The sequence below is a fragment of the Etheostoma cragini genome, chromosome 5 (genome assembly GCF_013103735.1).
Source record: "Etheostoma cragini isolate CJK2018 chromosome 5, CSU_Ecrag_1.0, whole genome shotgun sequence".
NCBI lineage: Eukaryota > Metazoa > Chordata > Actinopteri > Perciformes > Percidae > Etheostoma > Etheostoma cragini.
Window position 1 is genome coordinate 27,718,616 of NC_048411.1, and position 15,044 is coordinate 27,733,659.

Sequence of the window (15,044 nt, forward strand, 5' to 3'; positions counted from 1 at the left end):
TTTGGAAAATGGCTGCAATGAAACAAAGAGTGAAAAATTTAAAGGGGTCTGAATACTTTCCGTACCCACTGTAGATATGAGTCAGTCACCCTCTACGTCCAAGTTGGGAATAGATGATAACGACCTTTGTGATTACAATTTTGGCCATAAGGATAATCACGATTATTGTGATCAATTTTGAGATCACAATTAATTATCACGATTATATTGTACATACATACAGCTGCAACACATGTAAATGAAAATTATTTGAAATAAATAGCCTAGCATGTATATATCTTTTTTAAGCTTATCTCTGAGAAAGCTCCTTCTCTTGTTTTTAACAATAAGTGATTAAAAGAGCTAGGCAGAAAGGAGGAGTGTGATGGACGTATGTAACTCACAGAGTGACGGCTGACTCATTATGAATGGTTCCAGCACAGGTCAAATGGTGGGTCTGCAGAGTTACACATGTTGTATGTATAAAGTGTCTGTATCTTCACTGCGCTGCCTTTTTATGAACTATGATATTCTGGCCACGGGGCACATCTCTTGCCCAGGTTCAGCACGCTCCGTCTCACACGCTATTACTCTAAGAACTGAAGTTAGTTGCATTCAATAACTTCTTCTGTGTTTTTTTGCCGTGGCCGCCGCAATAGCAGAGATATGATATACAGCTGTGTTGATAACAATTAAAATTGTGGACAAATGTCAAAAGTGCGGACCAGCGCTGACGCTGCTGGGTCTCTCCAAGTTGCCAGGGAGCCGTGTGTGAGTTAATGGGGGCGGGGCTGCGCGGAGGAGAGATACAAACAAAGGTACGGCATTGCAGAACAAATAGGTCATAAAACGCAACATTAAACCACATTGCTTCATTTGTGGAGAGGCAGTGGATGCAGGGACATTAGATGCACCGGTGCGACCTAGGAAAGATGTCAGTCACACCTTAGAGCCCTGTAAGCTAACAGACACTAACTAGCACTGGTCACTGCTGTTGTCTGAAAAACAACACAAACAGGACAAAATGTTGCGCTTACTAGTAAACTGGTAAACCTTGTGACCGACGTATAACCAACTGCTATCTGTAGTGGAATTTTCCTCACGTTACTCTGTCCTCTGTGACTGTCTATATCTAGAAAGTAGCTAAGCTGTGCGGTGCGGGGAACAACTCTGATTGGCACATGATCAGGTAGTGGTTTACGGAGCGGTAGATTGGCTTTGCAAAAAAAGCCTTAGTAGCAGGCCCCATTTAAACCATATATGTGAGGCTGAATTTTGTGTTTAAGTCTCCAAAATATCTTTCTCATATTAATGTATAAACCACTGAAAAAATGGAAAAGGGACAATCATTGTAATGCTTTGGCTTTTGTTTTTTTACAGCATCTGAACTCAGGATTCTGGTGTTTGGAAAGCAACAAGATGAAATAACAATACTAAGTAACTTCATCACAAGGGAAAAATATGGTTCTGATATAGAAATATCAAAGAAATGTAGGCCTACTGTCATCTATAAAGAATGGTGTATGAAAAAATTAACAGTAGTGAAAACCTCAGATGTCTTCAGTCTGACTGAAGAGAAAGTGAGACACGAGTTGAAAAAGTGTGTGGCTCTTTGCCCCCCTGGACCAAATGTAATCCTGCTGTTAGTGAAGCCTACTGATTTCAATGAAGAGGACAGGCAGAAATTCAAGTTTATCCAAAGTTTCTTTGGTCACGATGCTACAGAATACTCTATGGTCATCAAAACACAAAATGGGGAGGTCCAGAATGGTTCAGTGAACCAAGTCATCAAAGACTGCAGACAGAGGCAGCACAGCATTACCTTTGACAAGAAATATCTTTCTGAACAAGATTATCAAGAACTGATTGATCAGATGGAGAACATAGTGACTGACAACAAAAGAAGACATCTAAATTATACTGAAGAGACTGATCCAATGACAGCATCTGTAACTTCAAAACCTCCTCTAAACTTAGTGTTGTGTGGGAGATCGGAAACCTGGAAGATGTCAGCAGCCAATGCCATTCTGGGAGAAAGACAGTTTGGTCCGTTTGCCAAGTCATCAGACTGTGTTAAAAAGCAGGGAGAGGTGTTTGGACGTTGGGTTTCCCTGGTGGAGCTGCCTGCCTTGTATGGAAAACCTCCGGAGGCACTAATGGAGGAATATTCCAGGTGTATTGCCCTTTTTGATCCAGAGGTAATACATGCTTTTATCCTAGTCTTACCTGTAGGTCCCATCACTGATGAAGACAAGAAAGAGTTGGAGACCATCCAGGATACATTTAGCTCTCAAGTCAATGACTTCACCATGATTCTCGTCACTCTCGAGTCAGATCCCAATTCTCCAGCTGTTGTAAGATTTCTTAGGGAGGATATACAGGAGCTCCTTCAGAGCTGTGGAGAACAATGTATTGTCTTTGACCTTAGAGACAAGCAGCAGGTCTTTAATGTGTTGCATGCTGTGGAAAAGATGAAAGTGGACAAATCCAGAGGTTTCACAAAGAAAATGCTCGTCAACCCACAGGTGAAAACCGTTGCAGAACAAATATCTGTACTCGAAATGGCTCAGAGTAGAGAGTGTCTTAGGATGGTGCTGATTGGGAAGACTGGTTGTGGAAAGAGTGCAACAGCAAATACTATTTTGGGCAAACAATGCTTCAAATCTAAAGCCTGCCCAAAGTCAGTGACCGAGTTTTGCTGGAAAGAAACAGGAGAGATTGATGGACGGACTGCCATCATAGTAGACACCCCTGGCTTGTTTGACACGACTCTGACCAACGATCAAGTTAAACAGCAGCTTGTGAAATGTGTCACCATGTTGTCTCCAGGACCTCATGTGTTCTTACTGGTGCTAAAGATTGGCCGCTTTACACAAGAGGAAAAAGATACTGTGGAACTGATCAAGGAGTTTTTTGGCAAGAAGTCAGGAGACTACATCATTCTCATATTCACAAGAGGAGACGATCTGAGAAATCAAACATTTGAGAATTACATACAGAATGGCTTTGTTGAAAAACTGATTAAAGACTGTGGAGGAAGATACCAGGTCTTCAATAACAGAAGTTCAGAAGATCAGAAACGTGCTCAAGCCAGAGAGCTACTGAGAAAAGTTGAATCAATGGTCAACAGAAATGGTGGGGGCTGCTACACCTCCGAGATGTTTCAAGAAGCTGAGGCAGCCATACAAAAGGAAGTGAAAAGAATCCTGAAGGAAAAGGAAGAAGACATACAGAGAGAGCTGAAGGACGTTGAATATACACATCAAAAAGAAATCCAGGCAAAGAAAAAAGAATTGGAAGAACAAATGACCACAACTGAACGGGAAGAAGAACTTAAAGCCAAACTAAGGAAGAAAGAGGAGGAAATCAATAAGGAGCAGGAAAAGATGAAGAGAGAAGAAGAAAAGAGAGAAGCAGAGGAAAGGAAGAAAAAAATGCAGGAGGAAATGGAACAAATGCAGTTGGAACAAAGTCTTGAAGCTATGGGGGAAACGGAAAAAAAGCAAACCGCTGACAAAACATGGATAGAAAACAAAGAGAAGTTGAGAAGAAGACGAGAGACTTGGAATATGGAACGAACTGAAAAGTGGGACAAACAATATCGAGAAGATCAACAGAGACGAGAGGAGGAGCAAAAACGACTTGAAAAACTCAGAGAAGAATATGAACAAGAAAAAAAAGAATATGAAAACCAAAGAAAACAAGATGAAATCAGAAAAATACATGAGGAAAAAGAATTACAGAAACTACAAGAAACCCTCATGAAAAATCTGGCTTTAATCAAGAACAAACATGATCAAGAGGCCAGAAAGCAAGCTGAAGAATTCAATGATTTCAGACAGAGATACACAGAGGACTTTGCAGCTGTGGCGGAAAAGCATGGCAAGGAAATAGAGAATCTGAGGGAGAAGCAACAAATACACAATGACTTGATCGTACGTCAACTGACCAAACACAGAGCGTTTCAGAAAGACTATAATAGATTGATAAAAAAACAAGAACAAGAAATGATTGACTTGACAGGGACACTTAAATCGCCAAACAATGAAAATCTGAAGAAAAGAATCAATGAACTAAAGACAAAACATGAGGATGAAAAAAATAACTGGATACAAGAACATGTAAAGAAAGCCAGAGAAAAGACCTGTTCCATTATATGAGCTGCTGTGTTGCCTGTAAGGCTCTCAGTTGTAAAATGACAACATCACTTGTAGCCTAAAAATATGAAAAATCGTGACCGAACGTGCATATTCAATAGGTCCTACTGTCGTTTTACTATGATAATTAGAGAGTAGAACAGGCTAGCCCGGCAGTATTGTGTGAATTTAGTGGAATTTGCAAATAGGATTCTGAAATAATTTGGTGTTTATGGGGTTTACTGACTTTACAACAGCAGCACATTTACAGCAGCACGCTTTCAAACTGTGAAACTAAGATATTAGGATTTCATTTTGTTTGATTTTCCTTTAACCTACATACGTCACTGTTTTACAGAAGCAAATATTGCTTAATTTTGTATATTCTGTTCTCTTTGAAATTGATTGGCATGCATCATTAGTCCCTGCTAATGCGTCTTCACCTATGTTTGTAAATTTGTATTGATTTATTACGCAATGAGGAGAAATGAGGAATGCTAAGGGGAGAGACTAAAATGACAAACTGTGACTCAAGCCTTTGTAATTCTTGTCCTCAGATTGTTGTGAGTTTACTGTTCCAGGTTTTTAGACAAATATTTACAAGGATTAACTGTCGGAGCTGTTTATATTTTATACCATGAATCACTGAACATAACTGATGAAACTTTCACTGTGTCTACACTTTAGCTGTAAAGTTCAGTACAGTCGGTTGCTTTTTGGAAGCTGTATGCTGCTGTCCACTGCTCCCAATGCTTAGGATGGGTTTAATGCAGAGATGGAGTTTTACTACACTGTATTGTATAATTGTATGTGATGAATGATTAAAAAAAAATAACAATTTATGTACAAGTACTCATTTTAACATTAAATGTATATTGTCCTCATTTACATTAATAAAGTGCTAGTATCCAAAGGTAAATGTGTTTTTGTTCAGTTGTGCTAATAAATTACAGAAGGTTAAAACTATATTTGTTATGTTTAAGGTTGTTTAACATATTTTGACAGTAAGTTGGTATGCTTGTATTAGCCATTTAGAATTGTTCTCATTTGCTGAAACTGTATTCTCGTTTCCTGCCGACAAAAATAAACTATACACCATTTACAAGAATCTTCTTGTTTGTAATTTTTCAGTAGAAGCAGTGTGGACTTAGTGACTGTTTCTAGAGATCTACTATAAATGTCTATCTACATATGACAATGCAATGTGTCCCAATGTCATGAAATAAAACATGAGTTGAATTCTTTGCCTGTACTAGTAGTCCACAAGAATCCATGCATCAAACAAGATATGTTGTACCAAGCATAACATCACACATGATAGAAATCTGAATTAAAAAGACAACTTTCTATTGTTTCTTTTTTAACCAGCCAGTTGGTTAAAAGTCAGCTTTTTCTATATAATATATATATATATATATATATATATATTTAGCATTAAGGAAAATTATAACAACAAACTGCTGGTATACAACATCTGACAATGTTTTGGCACTAAAATGATGACACTCAACGCTACTGCTGACAGTTATGCACTTTAACATACTAACAAGAGGACCTTTCCAGTCCAAACTTAAGATGCTTAAAAATTTATGTTGATGCTAAATTGCTCATGTAGAAAAAGACCCATCACTATTTCTTTTACCAACATAAATATTTAGTTTTCAAACACCTTAATGAAGTGAAGTTACTTATACTTATTTTTGGCTGGGCGTAAATAGTGCAGACATTGACTGGTGAAGCCATAGAAGGTATTAAAATTCCAACAACCAATCCAGTGGTACCCATGCCAAAACAGTACAGACTGTATATGTATTTTTATGTTAATGCAAGTGAGTGTGTGCATAAATCATAATATACAGTCTTGTTTTTGTATCAATAAAGAATGTGTGCAAAAGGTGGTATCATTCCATCTCTACTGACAAAATGCAGTTTGTTCAGTACCGAGACAGACAGAGAGAGAGGGAGAGAACAAAGAGAAGGGAAAAGGTGAATGTAAAAAGAATGCATGCAAGTAACTCGTCTAACTAGTATCAAACCACAAAAACAAAGAAATCAGCTGACAGGTTTCAGACTAACAAATGTATCTTAGGCAATAACGACCTCATACTATCATATTTATATCTACATACTATACCTATTTTCTGCGTCAATCACTACATGATTTATCATCATATCTTTTGTTTTACGAACCAACTGTGCTAAATGACTCAAGTGATCGGAGTCCTTGATAAGGTTTTTTACATGCCACAATCTGCTGTTTTCTGAGTAGTCCACCTATGCTGGTTTCTTTAAACAAAGACAAATGACTAATTCAGATTTCTGGAACCATGCAAACACATGAGCTACGTACTCCAAAAAACCTTCTAACTGAAGGATACTATAGTGCACACTCATTGTTTCCACTCATATTTAAGCTCGGACTCACCAAAGTCAAGTTTTAATTATATTAGCTGTCTGTAAGATAGCAGATAAAATCAGAGACTATGCATCATAGTAATATCATAATAGTTACCTTGCACAATTCTCGCGATATCACAAGATCATGCGAGAATCGCAGGATCGCATATCACACGGAAATCCATCATTTTGAAAGAGCCAGCCCTTTTTCAAAAGTTTCCACTGTCGGCTTCTCAGACGGTTCTATGTAACAAACCATCTGGTTATAATAATAGAGCATTCAGCATGGTAAAACTGTGAGGAAGGGCGTTGAGCCAGAGGCCAAACGCAGCGCTGGTATATATTCTGGAATTAGTTGCGCAACAAGGTCAAAGTTTAAATCATTTTAACTTGCATTGATTGGCAGCAATTCCTTGGTGATGCACTATTTGCCAGAGTCACCAGAGTCCGACCTGTAATTTTATGTTATAATGAACAATTCAACAAAGTACAAATAGCCTACCATGTTGGGTGTAAAAAAGCTGATAACTATAAAATAACTTAATTACCAGACATATTCATACATCCATAAAGAGAACAAAGAAAGACACTTTTGTGCTCTGAAATAGTTTTGTATTGGGTGTCTCTAGGACAGTCCATTCTGGGACAGTGAATACATGTTCCCACTGGAGCTTAGTTTGGAAATATGTGCATTGTCATGGTATTACAAGGCATTGGTATACATTTACTGTATTCTTACACATTCCTGTTGACTATTGGGTGACAATCCCCGACCACATGTCATTTATAGAATTAGACATTTTCTTACCTGTACTGTACAACCATCATGTTCTGCTCCCCACAGTGTCTGGCACAGCGGATGTACCTCATCCAACTGGACTTACTGGGATCATTACCATCAATAAAGTGCTGTAACGTCCCCTCTGCATCATAGATCTGGAACACACATACGTTCAGAGTCAGTACTGAAAGAAGTACGCCGACATATACAGAAAGACATGCTCTCCCCATTAGTTAAATAATAAAGTACTGTAATGACCTCAAAGCCCTGAGTAGCTGTATTTCTGCCCACTTTCTAATCTATAAAGAGCAGTGGCATTAGATAAAATTACATCTCGTGACAAGAGCCAACATTTGAATGTGTCAGTTATTGCATTTGATTACAATTCATTGTGCTTATGATAAACTGAAAATATATGGTAAAGAAAATGCTCATCATGATTTCCCAGTTCCCCAAGATGATGTCAATAGATATTTCCTTTACCAGTAAATCTTTACATTTCTGGAGCTGGAACTAGACAATAATGGCAAGGTTTTCGCATAATGTTACGAAGAATTTGCCTTGAGGTTCTGGTGCATAACAATAAACAGGAAAATAAAGTAAAGGTTGATTCCTGCTTACATCAACCAGTGAGTAAATAATTGTTTTTTATAACATATAACGTATTTAAATACGAACAGTATTACTTCAGTTGACTTGTACTTGTCTACAGATGAACATGTAATGCTAGTAAAAAATTAAATACTTTTGTCACCAGCTAACCTTAGCCTGCTTGAAATGGACACAAATCAGCAGTCAATAAATGCTGTGGTAATGTTAGTTAGAATAAGGCTTTTGAGCGTTGTAGTTAATAGTTGTGTGCCGAAACCACTATCTAGTTAGCTAAATGGCATTAAGAAAACTGGGACCCACATTAATTTAATGAAGCCTATGTCGAGCTAGCATTAACGTTACATAACGTTAACTAGCATGTAGCTATTTTAATAGGGGGAGTTTCCTAGTACCTTATTTTACTGTGATAAACATTAAACATCTCTATGTGACAAGCGAACAGGACATAACATCCTTGTGCAAGTTTCATGGTTGCAAATCTGAGGGAAACAGCGACAAATTAACGTTAGACGAGCAACAAGCCTTCAACTAACCTAGCTAGCTAGCTAGCTAATCGTCTATCAACTTGCGCCATTACCAGGAAAGCACTGCCATCTTGTGGTGAACATTTAAGCACACCTTTACCTTTCATTTTCGAAACTGGAGCAGTATTAACACGTCAAAAAGTATGATTAAAAATATGGCGTTTACTAGTTTCAGTATTAAAACCAATGTAGGGATTGAAATAAGGCAAACAAAAGTCCAACTTAACTTAAAATTCCGTAACAATCTAAAACAAGAAATCCGCGTTCAGACGACACTTCACTAGTGCATCACTCCGCCACGCTGAACAATCACTACACTACAGAAACAGGCGATGTAGAGTTAAGTAGTTCCTCCTATTAAAACATTAAAATAAAGAAATTGTAAATATAATATATATAGAATGATTGTGTTTATATATGTACATTACCAGTAAATGAGTAAATCTTAATTGATAAATATACAAAACCTCATTTTACAAAAATCTAATTTGATGCCATCATTACTATGGAGGAAAACTTGGACTAATCAGTGATTATTTTTCAAGTCGAATAAAGTAATAATATGAAGCTGATTTCACACGATATTGCTTTTCAATTGCACACAGCTAACGGGCCTGGGGATATAACACTGGTGCTTTTGGGACTGGAATCAAATATTAAAAAAAAAACATATATAAAATGGAGGGTTTACATAATAGCCTAGTTTGAACAGTTAAGCAATTACAAACAGTGCATTAAAGTGGCATTATGTCATTGTTCCTGGAAATTCTCTTGATATATTTTGACTGTAACTTAGAATTGAAAAAAGGAGTGTTTAGCTCCCTTTTTGTGGAAAAAATAACATTTTGTGATAACTACATGGATGAAAAAGAGGAAAAGAAGAGGGGTTCATTCATGGTCTTCCTTAAAAGCATTTTGTTTAATTATTTAGATTTATGGGGGGGGGGGGGGTCAGAAGTTTAAATTATAAGACAAGCTAACCGGTAAGAATGCAGTCTGGGATGAAGGCCCTGCAGACATTTTACACCTGAAATCCTTTGAAATTTCCCTCCTGCCACATTTATGTTTAAAACATATTTCAAGACAGCAGCAGTTACACTTTAAATGAAAAAAAAAGGTTACACAAGTGTGAATGGAAGGTCTCGCTTCAAGAAATGTTGAGGAAAGAGAAGATTTACAAAGCAGTTTATGTCAAGGAGCTGAAAATATACAACTTCCAGTTAAAACAGAATGTAAACCCAAAGAAAAGTGTCTAACTGTAAAACTGTAGTATATGAATATTTATGGTTAAGCCAAGTATCTGTATATCTTTCAGAGATTCATCACATGATTCTGTGATCATGTTTCCGGGTTTTCTTAAGAACAAACCTTTGCAACTGAAAATGATTACGAGTCCTGCACTCACAGCTCAAACAAAAAGAAATAACTCCAGTTGATTTGAAATGTTTGAAGCCATTCCCAGCAACAAATCATTAGGCTCTTATCCGTAGTCATGCTGAAGCTGTGATAATTACAGGCCGGCTGGGTGTTAAATGTTAAACACACCTGATTTACACCTGCTTAAAAGCCTCACTGGTCCGCCTGCCAACGCCTTAGCCATAAAAACAAGTTCTAAAAGGTGTAAAAATGCTTTTGAAACCAGATGAACATGAAACATAAACCAAACAAGTCTCCATTTAGAAAAAGAAGATGGAAATACTCAAGTAAAGTACAAGTCAAAATTGTACTGTACAGTACTTAACAGAGTAATACAAAGTGATATAAAAATGAAAAGAAATAAGACTTTTACATCTGGAATTCACCAATAAAACAATTAAAAACTGGTAAATACAGAACATAAACAGAAGGATTCCCAGCTACACAATAGGCAATTCAAATGAGTCAATGTCCCCTTGGCTTCTGTGTGTGTGTTCATTATTAATCCATCCCTCCATCCATCCGTGGTGATGCTGTGTGACCGTATTGAGGAGGCGCTCAGTGCGTTTATAAGGTGATGACCTGAGCCAATAGCCGGCGTCCCTGCTGTCCATACAGCCAACAAACAATCAATGCTGTAAATGACTGTGAGAATCAAAGGAAACAGGTTAATTTATTATTCTCTGCATGTAAGCACTTTAACGTCTGTCTGTCTGTCTGTCTGTCTGTCTGTCTGTCTGTCGGTCAGGCTGTAGATTCCCCTGCTTTTATCTGACTCTTTGTCTAATATCTGTGTACATTTCATACACTTTTTATGACTTTATATGAACCAGTTCTCATTTTCCAACTCGTCAAATATGGCAGCTTGGTCAGTAGCCAACAGTGTCTGTTGCATCTGTTTGAAACACACCTGGATAGCACAAAGGAAAGGTTGGCCTTCAGTGACCTTCCAAGGCGATTGGGATTGGTTTAAAGACATGCCAATAAACGAGAGCACATTTTTCTCCCATCCCATGATGCTGTGTGGACTAGCCAGACCTTTCTCCCTCGGTGTGGAGGAGGGTCTGGCAAAGCAAGAATTGAGCGTCAGCTTCAGTTCTAGTAGACAAGACACTGCTAACCGTTATTATCAGCTGATCTGCGTCAGCACATCAGTTGGTCAACTCTCCCTCGCTGCTAAATAGCTACAATCAAACAGGGCGCCCTAATAAAGCAGCTTTAGTTTGCTCCTAACTGCTTGCTGCTCGCATCTATGCAACCCACCACCTTGTTGTGTACAATGTGACGCAGGCATCTAAGTCATTGTTGCCGCTCTGTTCATACAGGGGAATAGTTTAGCTCTCTGTGGTGTACCTGTTCAGAGTGGCTAGGAAGGTGGTAGGTGATTATTTTATTTCCAATGGTCTACAGTACACAGATAATAAAACAATAAAAAAAAATTTAAGAAAATAACACATTAAACTAGTAGCAGCACTTACACCATGAACATATTCCTAGCAGCATAGCCTCTTCCCCTGGGAGCACAAATCCCTCCACTTATATAGGGTGGTCAGTTCACACCCCGCTGCTACAGTCCATCCCATCATAAAGCGGGTTGATCTACTCCATAACATTAATACCAATGAACATCTCTAAACCTATGGAACTTAGTTACCAGTTCACTCCTATGACCTACTCCAAAACAGGTCAAGGTTATTCATACCTTGTGTTATATAATAACCCAAAACAACCAAAATAAACATTCCTATAGGAAAGAAACCCTTCTACTTGGTTTGGCCCGGTGATGTCATGACCTGAACAAATGAACAAATAATTTTAAGGATTAGCACAGGGAAACCTTTAAAATGTGTTTCAACTACTACAATGGAACTGAAACTAACATGACTGTGTGTCTACTTACTGTAGCTACTGACCTGTATGGGACAAGTGGTGAGCAAACCCACCTCGTCACACTCTCCCAGGCTTAAACTGTGTGAGCATCCCCTAATGACTCTCTGCTCTTTCATGGTACTCATGAAAGGTCAGGGGACTCTTCTGAACAGAGCCATTCTATCTTTTCCTAAACTTAACCAAGTCTTTCTGTTGCCTAAACCCAGAAAGATATTTGGCAGAAAGTCATGTAGGCCAACTTCTTACTTACTTCTTACTTAATTAATAATCTACATACATACCTGGACATAAACTGCTCTTAACTGTTTTATTTATTTTGTTTTAATTATGCTAAAGATCTTGTTATAGCTGAAAGTTTATTTATTTATTTAGTTTATTTTACTGTTTTTTTGTTATACTTTATTTTCTATACTTCCTTATTCTCTATACAAATGTCTTGTAAGCTACTGGAAATTCAATTTCCTTGAGAGTCATCCCAAAAGGATCAATAAAGAGTAGTCTAGGTCTTCTCACATGTGATTCGAGATGACTCGGTGAAGAGCGACAAAGTTCTCATCTGAGTCATTGGCAACTGTTTAGAAAAGGGCAGCCACTTAAAAAAAAAATGCCTGGCAGTTCATCTGTTTAATCATGTCCGCCATTGTTGTTTTTTAATTATCAGTCACGTCAGTCACACACGCTTAAATCCCGCCCGTAGCTGCCAGAAGCTCCTCACAGGAAGTTGATTGTTCGTTACGAATCAAACACAAACACTTTACCTTTTACGTGAACTGTGAGCCTGCGAGTCTAGGGTGATCTTGTGATATTGCGAGAATCTCGCTAACGTGCAAGGTAAAAGGTCCGGGGCGGATGAATGAGTCAAACAAACACAGGACTTTCACCCAGGAGAACCCTGTATGTGTGAAACCAAACCAGAACAAGAACATGTTATTTAACCGTGGACACTGTCCACAACAACACGATTGTAGCCTCAAAATGCGTAGGAGACAGAAGCAACACAAATGAACGACTAAAATGATCTTGTGTCAGTTAAACCTCTCATCTCCAATCCTATGTGGATTTGTGAGCAATGGCGCTGTCCTGAGTTGAAAGATACTTTACTATCGAGTTAATAGGTGTGTGTGTTTGTGTCGGCCACTGTCCATTTCCTAAGGTTCAGAAACATTTTTTTGACACCTTTTTTTTTAAAGAGCGTGCGCCCCTGAGCACCCACGGATGAAAACATAAATTGTCCACCTATGCCTTCATCCCTCCGTCTCTGTTTATGGCAACATGTCCTCCTATTCTTGTATATTTATGAGGACCAATGTGAGAACCTGAAAGTGAGACCTTTGTGTCCGGGCCTGGGTGTTTCAAAACATTTTAGTTGTAGGGTTAAGGTTAGAATGAAGTTTGTTTTGGGTTAATGGACTAAAAGGGAATTCTTACGTCACAGAGGGTCCTCGCAGCAGTACGACCATGTGTGTTGTGTTATGTTCCCTGCAGCCTGTAAGGAAACTCCTGCACTCTGCTGCTGTTTAAAGCTTTTGTTACTCGCGGCCATTTGTCACTGACGTCTATTTAAACAAATCCCAGTGCGGTTAACAGCCTCCTGCGTCGTCCTGCTCCACTTTACCTTGCTTCCCAGAAAGCAGGAGCACCCAAAGGTGGCCTGACACAGTAAAGTTGTCTCTATATTGTGTTTTTTAGATATTGTAATACGTCTCTTTGCTTTATGTAAAGCATTTGGAATTGCATATAGGTGCTGTAAAAGAAAAAAAACTTGCTGTGCTTTAAAAGTAAATAAATGAGAATTTCCAACACATGCATAATCAACCCAGTCTCGCGGCAGTTGGTGAAACGGTGACGTTATTTAATCTATTGATTTGTATACACGGACACGTTTATCTCGTTTTTTCGTGGTGATCAGCACGTTTTTTTTTTTAACTAATGGATTACAATGGAAAGCATCTTTCGTGATCACAGCATGACGACGGTAGAGAGTAGTATTAAATACCCAAAATCTGCTTAGGTAGGTTGGTGATGGATGGGTCAAACAAGATAGGACTTTCACCCCGGAGACTGGGGATTGTCTCCTGCGTGTGATGTTTCTTTTCCCCATTGTTCTTTTCCTAAATACAACCGTCCCGTTGTTGTCCCGCGTCCCCCAAAGACAGCGGATCGTCTCCCGTGGGTGACCTTTCCTTTCCCCGTTCTTCTTTTCCTAAACCTAACCTCCGTATAGATGCTTCTTCCCATTATGTGTTGACCCCCCCGGGAAAAACAAGATAAAGGTGTCCTTGAATCAAGAAATTAAAAACGACGTGACTTCACAAACTGCCGTGAGACCGTGTTGGCATAAAATGTATAAAATATTAAACTTATCTATTTAACTAATGACTATAGGCTTAAGCATTGGGAATTTGAATGTTGTCATGATGCCCGTGGTTCCAAATGTGTCCCGATATGTCTTGTTTTTGATGATTTGTTTCGTGGTCAGTTTCAAACTGTGTTTTTTTATAACCTGCTGTATTATTTTGAATGTAACTCTGATCATTTCTTCCATCATGTCTTCATTGACAGAACCGCCTGGGTGCCCCTCTGTTAGCGACTGCACGACTCAACTCGCGCCTCTGTGACCAGCAGCTGGTTCCTAGCTTGATGCTGTTCTGTCAAAGACATTGTGGCCGCGAGTGTTTATCAAATCCATCACTGTAAAATTCCATCTGCAAGACAAACGTCCAAATCTAACATGTTGTTTAGTTCAACAGCTAGACAATGTTGCAAACGCTGCCAGGCTTCCGGCTTCACTTCACAGCTCCGGCTATCATTTCTTTTCCATCTGACAAAACCTTTTTTTTTTGTTACAGCTTTGGTTTCTTAAAGCTCAATAATTTATGTCCAAAATGTCCTCAGTTTGTGCGGGACAGATGTCATTTTCGTCCTTTTATATTCACACATTGAGACCACACATCATGCGAGCTGCAGCTCCTGGAGGAGCAGCTGAGGCTTCATTGCTCAAAAGAACTTCAGCAACGGGTTTTAATATGTTGAAATCTTCCCTAGGGCTGCAACTGATTATTTGCATTATTGATTAATCTACCAGTTATTTCTTTCACAAGTTCTTAAAGTAAAATTTGTTGTCTTGTTTTTGTCAAACAGTGAAACCAGTTTGCCATTAAGGCTTGAAATATGACTTTTACTTTTTAACTATTAATCAATTCTCAAAATAGTTTTTGATTCATTTTCTCTTCTTTCAGCTCTAATCCTCACCAAAGCTCATTTCATTTGGGACCTGTATGTCTTTCTGGGCACAAACAGCATGTATGA

General features: G+C 38.5%; 2 protein-coding genes and 1 long non-coding RNA gene across 5 annotated transcripts in view; 2 read left to right on the plus strand and 1 right to left on the minus strand.

Moving 5' to 3' along the window:
• LOC117944394 (GTPase IMAP family member 8-like) overlaps window positions 1-5,215 on the plus strand; it is a 6,425-nt gene extending 1,210 nt beyond the window's left edge. For all 3 annotated transcript variants that reach the window (XM_034871159.1, XM_034871160.1, XM_034871161.1), the window contains exon 3: window positions 1,360-5,215. In XM_034871159.1, coding sequence (XP_034727050.1) covers window positions 1,360-4,139 — 2,780 coding nt within the window. In that variant the 3' untranslated portion in view covers window positions 4,140-5,215. The remainder of the gene's footprint in view (window positions 1-1,359) is intronic.
• LOC117944437 overlaps window positions 1-10,966 on the plus strand; it is a 19,819-nt gene extending 8,853 nt beyond the window's left edge. The window contains exons 2-3 of the long non-coding RNA XR_004656578.1: window positions 6,337-6,347; window positions 10,956-10,966. This is a non-coding gene — a long non-coding RNA (uncharacterized LOC117944437). The remainder of the gene's footprint in view (window positions 1-6,336; window positions 6,348-10,955) is intronic.
• The window catches only part of prdm6 (PR domain containing 6), a 90,361-nt gene that overhangs the window by 50,839 nt on the left and 24,478 nt on the right, over window positions 1-15,044 (minus strand). The window contains exon 4 of the mRNA XM_034871184.1: window positions 7,321-7,448. Within this exon, the coding sequence (XP_034727075.1) occupies window positions 7,321-7,448 (128 nt within the window). The remainder of the gene's footprint in view (window positions 1-7,320; window positions 7,449-15,044) is intronic.